At 40.6% G+C, this 23369-nt stretch overlaps 1 protein-coding gene across 2 annotated transcripts in view; it reads right to left on the bottom strand.

The window, feature by feature from the left end:
* UST (uronyl 2-sulfotransferase) overlaps window positions 1-23369 on the bottom strand; it is a 322433-nt gene that overhangs the window by 58799 nt on the left and 240265 nt on the right. For both annotated transcript variants that reach the window (XM_008051829.2, XM_008051830.1), the window contains exons 6-7: window positions 12132-12229; window positions 9071-9228 (exon numbers count right to left, since the gene is read on the bottom strand). In XM_008051829.2, coding sequence (XP_008050020.1) covers window positions 9071-9228; window positions 12132-12229 — 256 coding nt within the window. The remainder of the gene's footprint in view (window positions 1-9070; window positions 9229-12131; window positions 12230-23369) is intronic.

Genomic DNA, 23369 nt, shown 5'->3' with positions numbered 1-23369 from the left:
GGGTGGCTCATGCCTATAATCTCAGCACTCAGGGAGGCTGAGGTGGGAGGATTATATGATTCCAGGAGTTCAAAAGCAGCCTAGGCAATATAGCAAGACCTGTCTCTACAAAAAAAGAAAAAAAAATTTACTGGGCATAAAGGTGCGTGCCTTTAGTCCCAGCAACTTGGGAGACTGAGGCAGAAGGATTGCTTGAGCCCAAGAGATGAGCCTGTGGTGAGCCATGATTGTGCCACTACCCTCCAGCCTGAGTCACACAATGAAACTCACACTAAAAAAAAAAAAAAAAAAGTCTGTAAATGAAGTTCTCTTTTCCTGTCAATCTTATATACAATAAAATTTGAGATGCTTTATTCTGGAAAGAGATGACCGCAAGACAAGAGCAAATGAATAAGCAAGTAAAAAATATGGTTAAAATTATATCATTTGACTAATTGTAATTTCCAATAAAACAATAATAGTTGAAATAGGTCAAAAGTATGTATATTATACTGCAATTCACGCTTTCATAAAATGAATTAAATATGTCCAGGGGCTGAATCCTGATGACCAGGTGATGTTTTATGAGCTGAACGAAATTATCAGCCTGTGGATATAGAGTTCCCTTCAGGAAAATGTTCACTAAAAAACCACAAGCATTTAGGAGTTCATTTAAAGGGATGTTTACATTATGTATCAATTCTTAATTATTTTCCCAATAGCTACTGTTAAATATGCCTTCAGCTTGGATTTTTAGACATTGTCTTAAAGGCCTCACACTACTGTTCCCTACCTTCCCTCAACCCCCAACAGAGAGATATCAGACGCTGCCAAATAGATACATTCTCAAAATTATTTTCTTCCACATGAACTACCACACACTGGCTTAAGATAATACACTGGTGATCTCTGATAATTTCTGAATTCATGTTTCTTGTATGAACAGACCATACATCGAGCACAAATAATCTACAGATTTTACTTGTAAGCTCTTACCTTCAATAGCAATATACACTGTGAATGTTTAGTACCACTGACATCGGAATTAGTGATTAAACATAAAGAACATTGTTAGAGTGTCACAAGTTTATGGTGTTTTGTGGTGGGTCTGGGGACAGAAGCTTGGATGTTGGTGCTGTCATGTAAGACTTGGTGACTGTGGGCAACTTGTTCAGGTTCTTTGAACCTTGGCTTCCTTGTTCAGAAAACAAGAAAAAGAATATTTCTTCCTTAAGAATCTGTGTAAGAATTCAATGAGATCATTTAAAAGGAAGTGGTTTATAATTGCAAATTATCATGCAAATGATTATGCCTTGGAAACTATTACTGGTTTTGTGACCTAAGACAATTTTGTTAGATGTGAGTGCTGTGTAATAATGAACTTACTTGTTTGAATATGGATGGGTACACACACACACAATCCAGTGCCAACATTATTAGAATCTGAGTCGAGGATGTGGCTGGCGAAAAAAAAATCCTTATGCAGAATATTGATAATAAATGAACCAACAGCAAAGTAGAGTCCTATTTTCATCGATGATAGTTGAATTATTTAAACAACTTCGTTGGCTTCTGTAGATAGATACTCTTAATTTCTACTAACCATCATTATATCTTTGTGAGTTTCTAGAATATTTTTGAGTTTTTTATGCCACAAAAACAATAGGAAGTGGGAAATGAGAATGGAAATGAAAGACAGCATCTAGGCTTTGTAGAATAATGATTTTAAAAAGCAGAGTTAATGGTGTGTGTTTAACTATAAAATCTGTATCTATATCGTGTACAACTATCACCCACATAAACTCATTTGATTGCAAAGTCCATTCCCCTCCCCCTAGTCACCGCTGGCTCTCATAAAGTGCAGTTTGAACTACTATGATCAATGCAATCAATTGAATGTTGACTCTTTCTGATATTCACAGTTGCATTTTTAGGCCCCAAATTGAACTGTGTTGAAGCATTATGAAGACTCCTGCCTGCAGATGCATTATCTGTATTAGGAAACCACTTGCACTTTCATGAGAAAATGGAGAGACATTGCCACCTGCTGGACAAAGGTTATTCGTCCATTAACAGTGTCTGAAGTGTGTGGTTCTACAGATGGAAAACAGTTTTTCAAGAGCTGAATCTTAGGGGTCTTATATAAAAATTCCATCAGATCTTTGGGCACTCCTCCTATATCTATTAAATAACATGGTATATAACAGTCTGAAAAATTCAGCATTCAGCATAAGTTAAGGGTAACTGGCCTCAATCACATCTCAAAAATGGGTTTCATTTAGTTAATGGTCTTAACTCGCTGATATTTCTGGTAAGAGTTCAGACATGAAAACAGATTATTATAAAACAGATGATTCCCGCAGGAATTTGGATTATGTGTGTCTTTCAGACCCTCAGCTTATCACTGTAGTAATATTTCCAGTTAATTTATTCCCTATGATTGTTTCAGGAGCAGGGTATTGGCCAAAATATGATTGTCCCCCCCTCTTCCTAAGTCAGTAAAGCAGAAATATTATTTGTCAAAGGCACACAATTTTATAGTCATAAATCAGCTGTAACTAATAAAATAAGTCAAGTTTCATTACTTCTCTCCCTCCTTTCCTCCCTCTCTCCCTTCCTCCTTTGCTCCCTCCCAGAGAGCTTGAAGTCTTAGTTTCTCTCAGTCACAGCCCTGTTTCTCTCCTATAATGTGCTTAGTAGGTCGGCTAACAGCTAATTTTGACCATTCTTCATATGTTAATGCTAGGCTAAGGACTCTATATGAACTTGACCAAGTCTCACAACAACTCTGTGAAATAGATAGTGTTATGTATTCATCTTATAAGGTGGGGAAACAGAGGCTTAGAGGGGCTATACCTTGTCTCTGGTTATGCAGTTAATACGTGGAGAAACGGCTCTAACACACTCAGGCTGTCTACCCCAGAGCCTGTACTGTAATCATTATAATATGCCACCTTCTCCATAGACATGCATATGATATGGAAAGAAAGGGATGGGAATCGTGGCCTGAGAGTTTGAGTTGGGACCCCCGTCTTCTTTACTTCAACATCAACAGCCACAGGGTAGAACGTATTCTGAACGAGTAAGCCTCCTGCCGGGATTCCATCCTGTCCCCTAGGTGGCGATAGCCCCACAAAAAAATTTCAGAATTGCTAAGGCAATAGAGACTGTCCAGGACTATTTTGGGGGGGGGAGCACCCCACAACTGTGCTCACAAAAGATAGAACAAGCAGCCTCAAAACATTCCACATAATACTTTGTTATCATAATAACTCAGATCTTTAAGACCATCCACCAAAACCTGCTTTTGTCCTGGGTCGCATGGGCAGAACCATGGCAGAAAGAAAACCAGAAGTTCCTCCTAACTCCGAACTGTCTTTCCTTAAAGAATGACTATTCTTTATTGTGTTAAACAGGCCAAAACTTTCATAATTTAGCATTTGTTTTTACTCAACCCAACATTTTGATTGGTAGATGAGAACAAACTTGAATTATTTCCACAGCATAGTGTTTAACATATTTGTTATTATTTATATTTTCTAGCAAGTGTCCTCAGATTTGAACAGTGTGATGCAAATGAAATCAGAGTACACCACTCGACTTCTAATGGAGGTCTAATTATCATTTGTGCATAGTTTTTTTAAAAAACACAAAACATTCATACTCTATCCTCATTGGTTTTTTTTTTAAATTTAAGTAAAAAGAATATTTTTTAAAAAATAAAGCACTCCACTTATAAATGAACTTAAATCCTCAATTTAAGTCACTTGTTTGGAATTTGTGGCACATTTTTCTTTGTAATGGTTGGCTATCAGATTCTCAAGGTAGTCCACAAAAGTCTAGTAAATTCCCTAATTGTGGCTCCGGTGTTTACATTTGTAATGGAAACATGTCGAAAATGAATACCAATGTAATGCTAGAATGGAACGTAGCTAAAATACAAGGTGAAAGGATTGAACACATGAGTTTTCACCTCCCTAGGAAGGAGGAAGGTAATGGGTTAATAACAGTTCATGTAGTTCTAGATGCTAGGTGGCGCAAATGAACCAGAACAGCTTGGCTATTTGCCAAGTATGTGAAAGATGTTCATATGACTGTTGTTATTACAAATATTCACATGTTCCTTGCCTTTAATTTGATTATTTACTTTGGCCAGTACCACCACTGCAATTTTAGCTCCTAATAATTATGACTAAAAAAAAATATTGAGCCAGACTCGGTGGCTCAGCCTGTAATCCCGTGCCTTTGGGAGGCAGAGGTGAGTGGATTGCCTGAGCCCGCAGGTTCGAGACCCGCCTGGGCAGGCAAGACCTCATCTCTACAATAAAACCAAAAAATTAGCGGGGCGTGGTAGCACATGCCTGTAATTCCAGCTACTCGGAGGGCTGAGGCAGAAGGATTGCCGGAGCCCAGCAGGTCAAGGCTGTGGTGGCCGGGAGCAGCCACTGCACTCCATTCCGGGCGACAGAGTGAGACTCCACTCAAAAAAAAAAAAAAAAAAAAATATATATATATATATATATATATATATATAGAGAGAGAGAGAGAGAGAGAGAGAGACAGAGAGAGAGAGAGAGAGAGAGAGATTGATTGCCCACAGCATGTCAGATGTCAGTTTTTAGGAATTGAGGAGAAAAGGTATTCATAGGTACATTAACACTCACAACTCAGAAATATGTGTCTTATCTTGTATTTCCACATTTTAGTAGATGACTAGGGCTTGGTCTTTCACTTCTCTGGGCTGGCTTCAGTCCCTCATTTTTAAAAGGTGATAAGTAATGAACAAATGTAATGGAAATTAATCAATAAAAATGATCTTATATATAATCATATGTAAAGATTATATATATGTTCAACCAGTGAGGTTGCTCTTACCCAGTAAAGTCTGCTTGGACCTTGGGTCTCCCTAATTCAAGCTCATATTCAGGACTTGGCAGAATTTTCTGGATGTTCATTCTAAAGTATTTGCTCCAATATCAGCAACTACCCCTATTTGGTAAGAAATATCCGAACATATTCTCTTGGTTATCCGTTATGCTGAAACTTTAATTTTTATTTGATCTCAAGTACTTACTATCCTGAACTTCTTCTGAGATATGCTATTCTGTCTCCAATAAATATAAACATTAATATAAAATAACTATTTTTTAAAAATTTCTAAAGATGAAGTTACTCAAATATTTTGTTAAGAGACAAATTAACACGATGTCAACGTATCTTTATACAAAAAATGAACAGGAGGAAAAGCAGTCAAGCTGTCACTGAGGAAGGTTATTTACTTCTCTGGATGATAAGTTACTGGAACAAGTAGTATTGAAATAATTAATGAATATCATTCCAATCTAATATAAGTGACAATCTATTTGACTAACAGATATTACCATTTGTACTAGCTTCTCAAGTAGTCATTGCTACTAGTGCTATGTCTTCTGTAACAAGACTGGTATACATATTTTTAGTATTGCTGGAAAGGGATAACTAACAATCAGCACAGATTTGCATTTTTTTCACTAACAGGACAAATATTAAAGAAAAATGTCCAGTGATGTGCTTGCATCTCAATTCACCTCTTAAGATGGTCACTTAATCTACAATGGCTTAAGGGTCACCGGACCTTTTAGTATCTGAAGATTTTGAGATTTTTCTTCTCTCTGTTCTGTAGTCTACTCGGTTATAAATTTCTTCAATAAAAGTCAGTAGAAATGATTTTCCCATGGCATAATGCATGAATTTAGACTACAAATACACAGGTGAAGTAGATAAATGATTAAAGTCATGTGTAGCCACTCTTCCTTTAACCTATGTGATGAGAAAACAATGCAGATACTAAGTGTCTTTGCAGAGGCTAAAATGTATTAAGAAGGTGGCCAGGAGTGTATACTCATCTCCTGTCCTCAGCCTTAGGGAACATAGAAGCCCTGTGGGACAGAGGATCTGTGGACTTGCTGGTCTTTAATGTTACCGTAGAAAAATATCGCAAGAAGATGCCCAAGAGAACACAAAACACAGTAGAAATTACTGAAGCATCCACTCAAAGGTTCATTTTGTTGGGCATATAATGTGAGACAGCTGAGAGAGTGGTGCTGGGGTGATATTCAAAATATTTAACAACCAATTCCACTCAGGAGCTGAACTCAGAATAGTCGCTGAATGTGGCGCTGGTCCAGGGTGCTGAAGATCCTTTCTGTGCCACGAATTACCCCTTTGTTCACTTCACTGTTGAAAAAGGGGGGAAGGGGAAGCCCAGGGTGGCAGGTGCACCCCAAAGGCCATGTAGAAGCGTTTCACTGTTTTAACCACCAGTTCAGCTGGACTGCATAGACTGACCAAGTGGCCTGGCTCATGAAACCTACACAGGAATACCAGATGTCCTTCATTCTCTCGGAGGTATTTACTACACTGCTATGTCAAACTAAAGGAAAAAAATCTTTAATTTGTAGGTGGAAAAATTGTGGCTGAAGGTAAGAAAGCACATAGTAACTCAATTTTCAGAAATCTTTTCTCCTTTAATTAATGTGTTTGCAAATCATGGGATGAAGGCCTACAATTTCTCAGAAGTCCATACTGAAATGGAAAAAATAGAAGTCAGTAAGATATACCTTGACAACAGCTAGACAGGTGGGCCCTCTGGGCTAAGCTTTGTGTTGGTGGTTTATCTGTATTTAAAAAGGCCAGAATAAAAATGTCCTCATCTAAGTTCTCAGGCCCACACACCCTGTGCTAGGTTTTGGCACCTGAATGTTATCAGTTCCACATCCCAGGACAATGATGGTGATGGGAGGCAGCCTCTGGTGTTGATTCACTGATCCTCTTCACCAATGCTTGGACAAGAGTGTGCTCGTTTTATTTGCCAACATGTGTCTCAAGGATCTAGTACAGCCCTCTATCTTATGCTGTATATTAGATACACACAGACACAAAGATATGAGGAAGGATCCAAAAAACCCAGAATTCATGTATAAAAATTGTGAATTTATTCTTTCATGTTTAAACTTCAGTCACCTTCAAAGTACTCTCTGTTTGATGCAATACACCTATCAAGACACTTTTTCCATTGCTCAAAATGGTGGAATTCTGATGCCTTTTAGTGCTTCTGTCATTTTTGTTTCACCTCTTCCATAATGGCAAAACATTTCCCTTTGAGGACTTTTTTCATCCAGGAAACAACAACAAAAAAGTTGCTCGGATGAGATTGGGTGAATGGGAAGGGTGGGGCATGGAGGTCATGACATTTTGGTCAAAAATTGCTGAACACTCAGTGCGGTATAGGCAGGTGTCTTGTCATGATGGAAGGTGTCTTGTCACCTGTTTGCCATAACTTGGGACATTTTCCCCACAATTCGTGATGTAACCTTCTCAAAACTTCCAGATAAAAACTTTGGCTGACATTTGATCTGGAGGAACAAATTCTAAGTGCACTGTAAGGGGCCCACCCCCCAAAAGATAATTCTGGTTTTTTGGGGGTCTTCCCTCTTATGTATGCCATACAATAAGATAAAGCCAAAAGGAGAAAATAAAAATGATTAGCATTTACCTTTTGCCTTTAAAGAGAGTCTAATTTAGGATCAGACCTCTTCTTGCACAAAGAGCAGAGTTTGTGTTGTCATAAAAATCAGTTGCATCAAGGCTCTTTAAATTTAAATTTTGTAAACTCTTTAAATTGCTTGTTATTGAAAAGGCAAAGGAAGCCCTAGTTTCATAAACCAATTGCCTAAGTTTATTAAGTTTCTAGCTATTCAAACCACATTTCCTGCTGAGTAGACACACTTGCAGGGCACACCTTGAGGTTTTTGGTCATGTTCTGACATGTAGGTAAATCAGATTTTTTTTTTTTTTTGAGTTGGAGTCTCACTCTGTCACCCAGACTGAAGTGCAGTGGCCCCTCCCAGCCACCGCAGCCTCGACCTGCTGGGCTCCGGCGATCCTTCCACCTCAGCCTTCCAAGTAGCCAGAACTACAGGTGTGTACTACCATGCCCAGCTGATTTTTTGATTTATTGTAGAGATGAGGTCTCGCTGCCCAGGCGGGTCTCGAACCCACGGGCTTAGGCAATTCACTCACCTCAGCCTCCCAAAGGCGCGGGATTACAGGCTGAGCCACTGAGCCCAGCTGGTAAATCAGATTTTATCCCTGAATGAGAGTAGGGAGACTATGGCAGCGCCTACCAGTGCTCCACCTTCTTCTAGCAAATCACTGGCAGCAGTAGGGCCACCTTAACTTTATGTGTAACAGAATCCACGGCTCCTTGGACAAAGACCAGTTTACCTGGGCTGTGGTACCTGCCAATGACACAGGCGTTGTCAAGGTTTGGCTGTGGGATGTGAGGCAGTTCACTGCATTTGGGGCACTCCTTATTTCTACAAGGCAGAATGCCATCTCCCATTCCAGCACAACAAAGCAATAAACAGATCAGTAAATGTGTATCCAGGGCTTGTTGTGGTAGTGGTAGATTAAGGAGAATGGGAAAGAAACAATGTTGTTTCTCTTTCTTTCCAGATGAAATAATAATGAGAAAAAAAACAAATGATGGAGTTCTGAAAGTAATTATATTTACAAGGATATTATAGGCAGCTCCTGTAATTACTTTGCCACCTTCTATTTCTTGCTTCTATTTGGAGATGACTCGGTTTGTTAGAATAAAATCATCAATGTATTTTCAGTTTGCTGCTCTATCTATTGTATTGCCAGGATTTTCTACGCTAGAGTGATTCTGTCAAATGGGAGTCAGGCCAGAGGTAATTCATCACAGGGACAACCCTTTCATATCCTGTTTCTGTCCATGAACTCCAGGTGGGCACATGCAGGTGAGCTAATTTGCTCACCGCAGCAACATGTTCAGGACAAGGTTGGTGGAGAATGTTGCCAATTTCAGCCTCCGCTGGGAGAAGCGGAACCATCAAGCCTTCACAAATGGTGATTTTATGTTTGGATCTGAAGTTCAAGGCTCCACTATATTTTGTGGTTCTAATCTTCCTTTGCAAGTCCAGGGACCACCCGTCATGAACTGAAGGGACCATTTCACTCTTTTTTAGGGTGAATAACCCTTGAAGCAGACTTCCAGGGAGCAGAGCTTGCTTACAAAGGATGTTACCTGGGTCTTTGTAGATACTGAGCACGCCCTTGAAGTAATGAGGTAAAAATCTTTCCAGTAAAAGCAGCACATCTTCCAACTCTTCAAGAATCCCCACAAGCAGGAAGTTTTCATTCACGTTCAGCTTTGCTCTTTCAAGGGCCCACTCACCAGGCTCCCTTTAGGGATATAAAAATTATGTTTAAATTAAAGTCATTTTTGAAATGCATCAATAACATAACAGGTTTATCATTTCTATCTCCCACCCCCATTTGTATAAGTCCAAATCCTGTTTCCTTCAAGGACCAGACCAGATGTAGCCCCATCCAGAACCTTCCCTGGTTCTTCCAGCTAGTGTTCCCTGCCCCACTCACAGTCTCTCATCTGTTTCTTTCTTTCTTTCTTTCTTTCTTTCTTTCTTTCTTTCTTTCTTTCTTTCTTTCTTTCTTTCTTTCTTTCTTTTTCTTTCTTTCTTCCTTCCTTCCTTCCTTTCTTTCCTTCTTTCTTTCTCTCTTTCTTTCTTTCTTTCTTTTTTTTTTTTTTTAGTCAGGGTCTTACTTTGTCACCCAAGTGGGAGTGCAGTAGCATGATCACAGTTCACTGCAGCCTAAACCTCCTGGGCTCAGGTGATTCTTTCATCTTAGCCTCCCAAGTAGCTGGTACTACAGGTGTGGGCCACCGCATCCAGCTAATTTTTATGTTTTATCTTTTTATAGAGATAGGGGTCTCACTATGTTGCCTAGGTTGAACTCAAACTGCCTGGCTTCTCCTCTGTCACTTTCATGTGTCCTTAATACTCAGCCCAGGGCCTTGAACTTAGGAGGCTCTGCCTAAGTATTTATGGAAAGGTGAATACAGGCACAGCCAGTTAAGTCCCAACAAATACCTGACCGAGGGATGACTAGAATGATTTTTTAATAGGAGGACCAAACTGAACCAATCAAATGAAATTAGAAATTTTGAAATATGAAACTTACTGATATAATGTATATGTAGAAATAAAAATAGATATTAGATCATGCCTGTTAATCATCTCATTCCTTTGAAGACTTTAAAAATAAATATTATTATTATTTTTAATTACAGAAGGAAAATAGCCTCATCCCATTTGTAGGCCAGATCCCTGAATCTAAGAGAGAAAAGTCCAGGAGTTGAGCTTCAGGCCTGGCTGTCATTTGCCACTTGGGGAAATTTGGGCAAGCCAGGGCTATTTTTTGAGAAATTGTAAAAATTATCCTTACCTAGCTCAAAGCATTGTTTGTAAAGGTTGAGCAAGGTGACTTCTTAAAAAATAAAGAATTCCCTTTAGGAAAAAATTATAGCTTCTAGGTAATCAGCTTTTTATTTTTAATTTTTTTAGAGATGAGGTCTTGCTCTGTTGCCCATGCTGGAGTGCAATGGTGTGATCATAGCTCACTGCAGCCGTGAACTCCTGGACTCAGGCTATCCTGCATTGGCCTCTAGAGTAGCTGGGATTATGGATGCCACCACATCTAGCTAATTTTTGTGTTTTTTGTAGAGATGGGGTCTTGCTATGTTGCCTAGGTTGGTATTGAACTTCTGGCTTGGCTTCAAGCAATCTGCTCACCTTGGCCTCCCAAAGTGCTGGGATTGCAGGCCTGTGCTACCATGCCTGGCCAAGGTGACATTTTGAAAGAGTTATGAAAATCACATGTGCACCAAGATAAGGCATCATGGTCTCCTCAAGATTAGGAAATACACAATTTAGAAAAGATTTTAGGGAGTTAAAAATATCTTCATTGTGATTGGAAAGTGAGTCACCTGGCCTCAAATCTTCCCAGTAACGGAAGCACTAAATGTGGGCCAGGTAGTATTGATGGTCAGGACAAGGGTGGGGGCAGGGGACAGGCCACTTGAACGCAGGAAGTTTATAATGAAGCCGAAAGCTGATATTTCTAGTTTCAACATTTTAACCATAAGCAATAACAACAACACACCTAATAATGAAGCAGAAGTCACAACATAAGTAAGCAAAAAGGCACAATGAATGTGTTGCAATTTAGAAAGAGTGGTTCTCCTTGGGTCTCTTCAGAAACACAGGGACCCCTAATCAGTGTCTCCTGTGGGGAACAGCTTCACTTCTTGTAACAGGGTTTATTTTCCATCAAGCAAGGAGAATGCTTCATTGTTGTGACCATTTTTTCTCTGGGCTACAACATTTGTCTAGGACAATGAATTTCAACAGTCGCTAAACTAGAATCAACTTGGGAGGCAGCGACACATGCCCGTACCCAGCCTTAAAGACTGTGATGAGGTAGGAGTTCTTATAAACACCCCAGGATGCCCACGAAGGACGTGGGCCGACCACACACCCTGAGTGCAGTGCCCTGATCATCACTCACTGCAGCCTCAAACTCTTAGGCTCAAGCTGTCCTCCCATCTTAGCTACCTGTGTGTGCCACCACACCTGGCTAATTAAAAAAAAATGGAGTGGGAGTAGCCAGGCCACCTTGGCCTCCAAAGTTATCAGATTACAGGCCTGAGTCAACACACCCAGACAGAGTAAGTTGCTTTCTAAAAAAAAAAGGCATGTCTTCAAGTAAGGTTGACAGGTAATCACTAGAAAGCACTTTCCTCTCTGTATATTTAGTATGCCTCACGAGAGAAGGGAGTGTGCCTCACCTTGGAATTATGGATGTGAGCTTCCTGTGCCTCAGACCCAACCTGACAGACCATGAGGGTTGGGGTTAGTTGTTGTTTAAGCTCAAGTCACTGTGGGGGAGCAGGCTGGGTCTTGCCCCTGATCTGCACTGTCCCATGACTGGGTAGTGACAGCTATGCTTTAGTTATAAAAATAGGTTTGGTTGGCATTCTGGTTGCACAGCCTTAGACAGTGGTCCCCCGATGCCTCTGTCAAGCTTTAATTTTTCAATTTCACTATTGACAGGACATTCAGAGTCTCAAATGATATCTTTAAAGGTGAATAGTAAATATGAACTGAATTCCAGAAGGTTGAGAGACCAGGTCTACAAAAGTTTCCCCCTATCCCCAAGTGCCAGGTTGGAGGGTCTTCAGCCCCTGTTGTGCACATTCCATGCCAGAAGTCTGTTTCCATCTTTACCTGCATCTGGGATGCTGTCCACAAAAATACGGAATGATGTAAAATAGCCTGGGGTTGGAACACTCAGGATAGTTTTCAAGAATACACTCATTGATATCCTAGAAAAGAAAACACAGTAGTGAGAGGTCTTGGCATCTTGGCAATGCTCTGTCAAATGCCACAGAGTTTAAGTAAAATTAGTGCTGAAATTACATGGGCAAGCCCTGAGAAGATGTAGAGATGCATAGATTTTATCAGAAGGTTTTCTTTTTGGCCTCCCAGCATCCGGGTCCACTGGCCAGGTACATGTATGACCAGGCCATTTCAGCAGTGCTTGCTCTGTCTAGGAAACTGCATTTCTGTACTACCCCGTGGTTCCAAGTCTTCAGCTGGGTCACAAGCACCTTGAGGACAGTTGTGCCTATAGTACTTTGTGGTGGCCCTAGAAGTTGCCAGTCAATGACGTAGGTATACAATTGGCACTTAATAAAAGTTTCTTGAATGAATTTAATATGACTTCATTGTTAATTAATTCTGATTTAATCAGATACCTGAATGGACAACCATGTAAAAATCTGTTTCCATGTGTATCCATGTGCCCAACAAACAATTAAGTATTAAGTAGTTTCATAAGGGTTTGTAAATTTTAGAGGGGCCATAAAATAATTTCAATGTTATATTAGCTTAGAGAGTGACAGGACATTTATATACAGACATCTTTTCACTTTCAAAGGCAACAGTTGTGGTTTCCAGATCTTCTATTTCTCTTATATGAGGTTGAACTTGATGGGAGTGAGGAGAAAGACTCAAAACCAACTTTTTTTTTAAGTCAGAGTCTCCTCTGTAACCCAGGCTGGAGTGCAGTGGCCATGCTCACAAGTCACCACAGCCTTGACCTTCTGGGCTCAGGTGATTCTTCTGCCTCAGCCTTCAAGTAACTGGAACCACAAGTGCGTGCCACCATGTCTGGCTAATTTTTAATTTGTTGCAGAGGCGAGATCTTATCAAGTTGCCCAAGTTGGTCTTGAACACCTGGGCTCGGGCAGTCTTCTAACCTCTGCCTCTCAAAGTGCTGGGATTACAGGCATGAACCACCATGCCTGGCTAAAACCATTATTGAGGTAGATTATACTGGATATCCTAGATAAGACAAGCCTGGTTCTCAGGTATTTCTAAGAAGAAAAGATAATGTAATCTACAAATAAACCAAACAGCTCTGTGGTGTTTCTCCAGAGACAATACTGGCAAGGCAGATGAAAAGTGGATACAGCTCTCGAAAGTGGCTGGTGAAGTTTATGGGTCAGTAGAAACTACTTATATCTGATATAACTGTGGCAGGTGGTTAGCTATTAAATTTTTTTTAGTTTGAGTTGGAAATGAGAAAAATATAATGCAAACTTAAAAAAAAAAACACCAATCCCTTAACAATGACCCTTCATACTTCTTTTGTTTATATACCAATTAAATAAATTACACAATTACAGTAACACATTCAAATGAAATAAACACAGTCAGCAACAAACACTTGCATGTACTCAAGTACTTGAGTTTACTGTGGGAAGCAGAGGTGTACAGTGTCCAGAGAGGAATATACCAGCAGATAGAGGGGAGTGCCTTAGTCCATCCAGCCATGTGGGTGAGTGAAGGGTGGTTAAGAGCATCTCATTGTGTATGAACACCCATTAAGAATGCAAGAAGTTAGGCCCAGAATATCGTCCTAAGAAGCATTTGGTACTGAGAGATGTATGTCCAGGGATATTAATTGCTGTAATATTTATTACAACAGAATATGGCAGAACTTAAATGTTTGCGAGTAAGGGATTGGTTTAAAGGGAAATTACAGTACATTCATATAATGAAATACTGGATATCCACAAAGGATGAAGAGGAACTACAGGTACTATCCTGAAAAGTGTCCTTGTTAGGTTTTAAGATGAAAAAAAAGTAGACTCTATGACAATATGAATGTGTAGGACAAAAAAGAAAGAAAGAAACACATGTTTACATAAACACAAAAATATCTTGAAGGACACACGCCAAACTATTCCAAGTGGTTATTTCTGGTGGTAGGCATAATGGAATATGGGAATACGTTTTTGAAATGTTAGCTTTTATTATAATGTATGCATCTTACTTTTATCACGAGAAAACTATAAAGAGATTTACACTTTGTAAAACAAACTGGGGCTTGTGTGGGAAGGTGACTGGGCTTTGCCACAAAGAGAGATGTTCTAACCTCTTTCCTCCCTCATACTCAGAGCATATCCCTGGTAGTTGGCCTTCCCCCAGGGACCTGAACCTTTGGTCTGAGGGACGCAGTAACTGATGGCAGCCTTCTCCTATGGCAGTGGTGAAAGGAGGGGCCCAGGAGCTGGGTAAGAAGCAGAGTGCGGGGCAACTCTGGCCCAGGCTGAGGTCGAGATTTCATATCTAAAATCAGAGTAAAGCAATAGTGCTGGGGAAGGGGAGACACCCAAGGATCTGTCACATACACAGTCAGTCCCTCAGAGACCTGCATTCATGGGGACCGGGGAACAGAGATGGCTAAATGCCCTGACAGAGATTCTCATAGCACCTGCATAATTGTTTAAGTTGTAGGTCCACGGGAACAGACTGTGCACCCCATTTCCAGCGTTTAGCATCCTGTCTGGAAAAATATTGGACAGCCAATAAATATTGGATAGCAGAGTGAATAAATGGCAGGAGACAACAGACAAGACACAGCCCCAGCAGAAGAAAGAAAGCTGACGTCTACTTTCTTGCTGACCCTGCCAGGATTCTGTCCCTAGCAACCCCAGGATGGACGGAGCAGGCAGAGGACCACTGGATGGTTGGTGGGGGGAAGGGCAGAGGAGGTGCTGGGACTTAAGAAGGCCACTTTCCTACTGGAATCCACAAATAACCTCACAAGGTCAATTTATGGGAAGACATAAATCCCCAGTTTAAAAAAGTGTAGTTAACAATTCTTTTCTTAGACCAAAGCACATTCCAGGGGATTTCAGAAAGTCCCATTTGAGCCCATTAAGTTGACTAATGGCACTCATCACAACCCAGGCTTTGGAAATGCTATAGGAGGACATAATGAAAGACTACTCAGCTTGAAGATCCAGAGATGAGCTGTGAAGCCCCAGGCACTGAGCTGCCAACCGCTTAGTCACAACCACAACAAACAGAGATGCTGCTGTCCCAGCAGCTTGAGGACCAGGGGCCTTTGGGAAACTGCCCCTGTCCTGTTCTGATGGTGTCTTTCAGTTTCCTGGGACCATTCAGTTTCATCAGTGTTAATGACTTTATCTTTGGTGTAAGGCTTATTAGCCTGCATTGTTTTACAATCACTTATTATTATTAATTATTATTAGAGATGAAGTGTTGCTATGTTGCCCAGGCTGGTCTTGAACTCCTGACCTCAAGCAATCCTCCTGCCTCTGGGACTACAGGTGGAGAGCTACTGCGGCTGGCAAACAATCACTATTTAATACCAAATTTATCTTAGCACATGTATTTTTAAAAATAATATGCAACTTCATTTTTTTTCTTCCATGCAGCGCTTCTAGGGTAAGATTATATACAAGCCCAGGAAATCTGCAACTCAAAGGGGAACTTCTGGTGATTCTGAGAAGATGGTCACTCTTCATCTACCAGCCAGGACCCAGCACTCTGACCCCATCTTAGTCCCTAGGGCTGGATCTCTTCCTGACCTTTCCTGCCCGGTGGCCAGGGTTCTGTTAGAAGTGGATGGACTTCTTCCTGGTGCCCACAAATGGGACTTCCAAGGTGGACCAAGTGCCACTGGACATCTCTAAAGGACCTTTCCACCCTGCCTTGCAGGGCTCATCTGTGTATCAGCGCTTGCTTCATCCACTTTAAGGCTCACTCTAGAGACCAGACACCACACTAGAATCTGGAACATGTCCCACCCATCCCCAAAGCGGATTTTCACCAGTTCTGCTTCCTCCTCCTCACCCTGCATGTTGTCTGCTCTGGCCCGAAACAGAAGGGCTTGTTTATTTCTCTGTAGGTCGAGAACTTGACAACATCTTCCTCTCCTGGATTTCTAGTTTTAATTTTAGAAAGGATAGAAGGATTTAAATCCCAGGTAGAGTTAATTTTTATTTCAAAAGGTAAATTTAGAAAATTCATATTTTATTTGTCCTTTTATAAGCTCACACCTTGTCTAAAAATTACCAAACAAAAAAAAGATATTTTATACAGCTACATGTGTCTGTGTGGCCTATAGCTTTAGAAGCAGGATTTCTGGATCCTTAAGGGGTCACATGCAAAGTTCTCTGAATGAGGAAGGGAAGATTTCGTTTCTGGTTTTAGCTCTGTGAACTAATTAGCTGGCTATTCTCAGGTAAATCATGCCATCTCTGAGCCTCAGTTTCTCCATCTATACAACAGGGGCTGAGCCACATAATTTGTCTGTGCAACTGTGAGTGGATGTACCTGGCTCCCAAATTAACTAGCTTTTAGAATAATTTTGAAATCTGAAGATATAGAAAAGGTGGTAATTTTTTAAATTCTAAAACCTATGAATAAATAAAAGGCTTTCACTCTGTATATACCATTTACATTTTTTTCACCTCTCATGAATGTAGAGAGCTTTAAGCAGCGAGGTTGGTATCAGATATATTTAAGTTCAAATCTTGGCTATACTACTTGCTAGTTGTGGAGTCTGGCAAACATCTACTTCCCAGAAGCTCAATTTCCTCATCTGTAAAATGGACACAGTAACACTTGCCTCACAGCCCCTTTGCTAAGATCACCTGTGCCAATTATTTTACCTGCCACTCAAATCTTAAGATAATGCTGTCTTTATTATACCTTCAGCATTTCAATTCCTTTTTTCTTTAACGTATATTTAAAAACATCATTCCTGGTGATCCCCTGTATAGTTTTTAAAATAGTGACTCCAGCTAACTCATAGAGAAAACAGAGAGAAAGAAAAACATGGAAATCTGAAATATGCTATCCATGTTATGTCAAAACAACAATACAATATGGTGGAAAAGCATATGTTATTATACAAAAGACACCACAGTGGAACTTGGAACTTAAAATCTCTGCACATGAAACAATGTAACACTATGATGTAAAAAGCTCTTTGTCAATGTGGATTTAAAATTGATTTGGGAGCCAATCGTCACAATCTAGGAATACAGATATTAGTGAAGAGTGCAATTTCATATACTGGCTATGTCAGAAGTGGGAAAGAGAAGAAGGACCAATGTCAGTCATCATTGAGGCGGTACCCGAATCCTTGACTCATAGGCACACCATGGGAATCTGGGTACAAATTTAATGGGCTAGTCCACTTAGAAAAATGGAATGCAGTGGTCTAAGCTAACTTTTACTACATCACACACTCTTCCTCATAAGCCTTTTTCAAGTTGTAAAGACTGTTGAGCCAGAACTAAGAGTCAAGCAAGACTTTTTAGGGAGGCTTAATGGATTTGAAAGTGGCAGATGGCCAGATCCCATCATTCTCCCACGCCACGCTCATGTCTGGCATGAATCGTTGATGACATAATCTAGTAGAGGTGGGTAGTGTCCTTCAGAATTCTTCTCAATACAGCTTCCTAAGAAGCACCATCATCAGGTAGAGTGGCACTTTGTTTTCCCTGTTGTAAGCATAGCCTGTGATGCTGGATGCTTAACTTCTGTGGCATCTGTTTGGTGGCTTTGTGGTCCTTTATATCACTTCTGAGTTTATGGCTGTGTATCCAATGGCAGAATGGAAGATAAAGAATTTCTAGATGGGTGAGATATCTCTCTACATTTATTTTAGCTAATATCCTTATTCACTGCGAGCTCTAGTTAGTCCAATAGAACTCTTAAATCTTAAAGCTGGAACACTTACAGACACGAGAGACCAAATATTTTTTTGTAGTTCTTCATTTGGACTCCAAGATTGTAAATTTCAAGATTCTTTTGCACTAAACTAAAGAAAAAGAATCAGCCACAGCTTAACCCTGAAATATTACATTATAAGATAAGGCCCAACCCGGTATCTAGCTCAGCTTTCATTAGGTTTCAGTGGGTTCTTTCAATTACTGACAACAAAGTTTACTGAGCATCTGAGATGACTGTGGGCAGGACCCTGTGCAAACTGTCAGTGCTGCTCCCCAGAAACATCCTTGTACTTCTTGTGTTTGAACAGAGTGTTACTAAAACAAGGAACTGTGGTCCTTGAGGTCAAGGGGTTTTGATGCTTTTCAGGATGTGGAGCCCACAACTACAATGATTTCATAGAAAGTCTAGAAAACTCAGGAAGCCTAACCAAATAAAACACCACCATCTAGATAGAGTCAAGCTGGCTAATAGACAAGTGGTATTTCTATTTTATAGCAAAATATTTATCATACTATTATTTAAAAGATCAGAAAATAATAAACAATGCAATTATAGACATTAGTAAACTGTAATATATTTCAATATAAATAATCGTAGTCATTTGAAAAGTTTACAAAGAATAGGAAATTAAGAAAAATGCTTAGATGAAAAAAATCAGGATAACATTATATATATAGCATGACTATAACACGGTTTTTTTTTTTTTTTTTTTTTAGAAACGTGTATTTTTAAAATAGAGTGGAAGAAAATTGGCCAACAATTTAAAAAAATGGTTTGAGATGGTGGAATTATGGACCCACCCTTTTTCATTTTTAATCTCAAAATTTAGTCTCTTAATGTATATGTGCTACTTTAAAAAGTGATTCAAACATTTTTGTCAAGGTAATACACGTTCATGTAAAAAAAAAAAAAAAGCCTCACAACCAACATTATGCAAGAGATAATAACCAAAAGCAACTGTCTCTTGTTCTTCCTTCTCTGCCTCTCGGTTCTGTTCCTCAGCCATAGGCCATTTAACTGGATTCTATCTCTTACAGCTACTTGGCTTACTTCCTTGTTTGGCTGGAGCACCTCCTCAAGTAACATTTTGCTCTGCTGTTTTCTAGCTTACAATGTTGCTGATAAGGAATTTGTTGCTAGCAACGTTCTCAATACTTTAAAGGTGATGCATGTGTGTGTGTGTGTGTGTGGGTGTGTGTGTGTGTGTGTGTGTGCGCGCGCGCGTATATTAACATCATAAGAAATGTGTATGTGTGCTTTCACATTTCTCTTTTTAACATTAGTATGAGTATTCTGAAACCTCACTGTGGTGGATCCAGCATTGCGCTAAACACTTAGTAGGCCCTTTTAATCAGGAGCCTTTGTCTTTCAGGCTTGAGATATCATTTTCTATTGTGTGTGTGCTTAAATAATTTTCCTTTTTTGTTTTATCTATTCTTTAATTCTAAATTTCCTTGTAAATGAATTTTGAAACCTGATTGATTTTTTTGTGATTTTTATTCTTTCATCTTTTCTTACTCCTTGTCTTGTTATCTTCTAGGAAGTTTCTTTTATCTTCCAAGTCCTTGTATGAATTTTTTTATGACAATCATGTTAATGATTGTCAAAAATATATGATATGTGCTGATCATTCATGCTGATTTCCTCTTTATGGCATCCTGCTCTTTTTATGGATGTAATATTTTCTCTAATGTCTCCGAGGAAATTAAGTAAAGCTCCTTCTTAAAACATTCTTCTTTTTCCTGAAATATGCTTCCCTTAGGATTATTGTTTACATTTGCTTAGTTTAGCCTCTTTCTTTTTTTTTTGAGTTGGAGTCTCACTCTGTCACCCAGACTGGAGTGCAGTGGCCACTCCCAGCCACCGCAGCCTCGACCTGCTGGACTCCAGCGATCCTTCCGCCTCAGCCTTCCAAATAGCCGGAATTACAGGCATGCGCTACCACGCCCGGCTGATTTTTTGATTTATTGTAGAGATGAGGTCTCGCTGCCCGGGCGGGTCTCGAACCCGCGGGCTCAGTCAATCCACTCACCTCAGCCTCCCAAAGGCGGGATTACAGGCTGAGCCACCGAGCGCGGCTAGCTTCTTTCTTTTAAGGTATAGTCTTTCCTCAAATATCTACAGATCTTTGCTTGTCCATTCATATTTAATAATGAGTTAATAAACGCCGATGGCAAGTTGTGCTGACATCATGAGGTTTATCAACCCAGTGGGCATCACTCTCCTGCTAGTGATTACTTAATGGCCAGATTGAGAGATTTTTTTCCTCTGGAGACATTCAAATTTGGGGGGAAAAGAACCAGACTTTTGCCTGGATGACATCTGCTGGCTGCTGGACTTTCCCAGGTAGGGATGAGGTAAAGGGCTCCTCTTCCACTAGAGATCCCTGGTCGATCCTTCTGCTGTCAGCCTCTGGCCTTATATCTGCCCTCCATCATGTCTGGCCTTTCCAACAAACCCATCTGGGGTTCAGGCAAGTTAGATTCTTATTCAGCTATATTTTCTTCTCCAAATGAACTTCAGGTTGCGGCTTCCAGGTCCTACTTTATCAATTACCAACTTTTTTTTTTTTTAAGAGATGGGGTCTCTCTCTGTTGCACAGGTTGGAGTGCAGTGATGTGCTTATAGCTCACTGTAGCCTCCTGGACTCAAGTGATCCTCCTGCCTCAGCCTCCCAAGTAGCTGGGACTAGAGGTGCGGATCACTGCCCCAACTCAGTTACCAACATTTTATTCCCTCTCTCAGGTATTTGTTCAAGGGTTTCATCCTTTTGTTCTCCTCACTGTTGTGTGTCTTATCCCTTAAAATTTCCTTATCATCAACTTAATAGGGTCTTAGGAGATAATTAAATATTGTGGTCCATTTGCCTTCTTAAACTAAAAACTATTCAACTTCAACAAGGACTAGTTTCCTGTCCACTCAGCTCCCAAGACCCAGCGCAGATGAAGAAACTGAAATAAAACCAATGCAAAAGAAAACCCAACAGCAAACATCTAAGACTTTATAAATACTGATTGCATATTCCTGTTTCTTCAATATAGAGTATTATGTTTTGACTCAAATATTAATGCAACATTTTTATATGTTAAAATGTCTATAAATATTAAATATGCTTCATTTTTTGCAACTTAAATTCCTGCCTCTGTGGGAGATTTCTCTTTTTCTCCTTAAAGCTATGTCAAATTGGCAGGAAAATCTCCTTTCACTAAATAAGTCAACTCATGGACTGCACAGCAAGGCACCCTAACCAGCAGGCACCTTACTGTGTCAACAGTGTATTTCCTGAAGAAGCAGGGAGACAAATGTAAGCAGAAGTTTATATGTAAGGCCAACATAGGAAGGCACGGGCTAAATAAGTGGATCTAGGTTCTCACTGCACTATCAAAAGAAAAATAAAACACAAAAACGTACGAGAACAGTGAGGAAGTGCCTGACCCCTGGGCCCTTCACGCTTCTCTGTCCCTAGGGTTGGGGACAGATTGGCATCTCTCTCTGACAGCCAAGAAAAACTTTCCTGTCTCAAATGTGAGGCCTGGAATGTGACGTTGACCACTTTTTGGAATGTTTAAAGAATGCCAGTTGGATGCCTGAATTAACCATCATTTTGTGATAGAACTCAGGGATAAATCATTCATTCACTCTCTCTGCTAGAACTTGAAGTTTCCTAACAATCATTCAGAAAAAGCTGTCAAAAGGACTACCACAGATGGAAGACAATAAATTAGCATGCTCTGTCAAGATAGAGATGATGCTGACTCCATAGTTATGGAACGTGGGGAGGATGCGTGATGGAGGATCAGTTCAATATTTATGGCACAGGCTGACTTCAAGAGATGCTCGCTGTGAGTGGACTGCAGGCAGTGGTCCTGACCAGTTGTTTCCTGTTGGTCACAAGGATCTCAGAGGCCATGGTGGGAACTTCCGTGAGGCGATCCTCTTTGGTCTGTGGTCACGATCAGGTTCAGCCAGGGAGTCGAGCCAGGATCAATGCCACGAGGCTCACAATCACCCTGGGTTCTGCCCTGTTCCCTCTTCCAGTATGCCACCATCCTGGGTGTGATGGTGTTAGTTTGAACCTTGGCATTACTGCCTTCTTCTGCTCCCTTAAGGATCCTTCACCTCCTCACAGGCATCTGGGCTCTCACTGGTTCCTTACCCTCACTCCAGCCCATCCAAAACAGCTCTCCACTTGGTGTCTGGTAGAAATAATCTCATAAATTAATGCACACAGAGAAATAAATACGTGATCAAGCTCAGTGTACTTCCCAGAAATATTTGCATTTTAGTGCAAGACAGTCCTTTAACCCAAAGAAATGAGGTGCTAATGGTGAAGAGAGGGAGAAAGAGGGAAGGGACTAACCTTTATTGAATATCTATCACTTTATTCAATAGAAGTTTACGTAATGAATGAGAAGTACACTGGGTAATTATTTTAAAGGAAGACTGTTCAGGGCCCACTTTCAACTTCGTGAGAGGCAGGAGGGATTCTTTTTAAATGGAGGATATGTCTGCAAAGGATGCCACAAAGCACACTGCTCAGGCTGTGTGCCCTTTGTCTTCTCAGAGGGCTAAGGCTCCCAGAGGTCCTCTAGAACTTACTGTCAGATTCTGAATTCTTCTCAAGTTTCTAAAGACTTCCTTCCTCTACAGCCAGGGTCACTCAACTTTCTTCAATCTTATGGCAAATCCAGGGCCCAGAAAGGAGCGATTTAAGGGAGTCCCAGTAAAAGGGAAAGTTGAGTTTCACAGAGGGTCCATGGTGGGGGGGGGCGGTGCCAGAGGGAAGTGCTCCAGGACCCCTGCCCCACCCCATGCCAGAAGAGCTCTGCTTTACTTGGGCTTATATACTAGATTTTGTATAAGACTTCATTTAATAAAAAGTTTCCAAATCTGAGAATCATTTCTCTAGGCCAGCACGATGCACTGAAGACGTTTGATCAGCATGACCCTATTTCTGAGCTCTGCTCATTGTGCTTCTTTCTGTCTTGTTTCCAAGTTTTGTTCCCCACTTCTGGTAACTGAAGCCATGTTCCGCTGCCTATGTCTCAGTCTCTGTTTTAGTAGTTTTCTCGGTACCCCTGGTTCACTGAAATGCCAGAAGAGGGTGCTCCGATTTGCTTTTGCTAGGTGTCCTGTCCTCGGGAATAAAGTCTTGCTCCTGAATATCAAGTTAGCCAGTTGGTTCAGTGAAGAGTACAAGCTTTTACATTGTCTACTCCTGGATTCTGGGCCACTTACTGGGACACCTTTGGCACTTCATCATGTCATTTCTGCTTCAACTTGCCCACTGCCACTCTGTGTTCTGCTGCCCCAGTGGGACCTCAGGCTGACATGCCACCCTGTCACATACTTCTCCCCTTGCCTTATATAAACAGGTGATTCTGACTGTAGGGCCTAGAAAGTCTG

This window comes from Carlito syrichta, unplaced genomic scaffold (genome assembly GCF_000164805.1).
Source record: "Carlito syrichta isolate Samal-C Ts95f unplaced genomic scaffold, Tarsius_syrichta-2.0.1 Scaffold236941, whole genome shotgun sequence".
Classification (NCBI taxonomy): Eukaryota; Metazoa; Chordata; class Mammalia; order Primates; family Tarsiidae; genus Carlito; species Carlito syrichta.
This window is presented reverse-complemented; position numbering and strand designations above follow the sequence as displayed.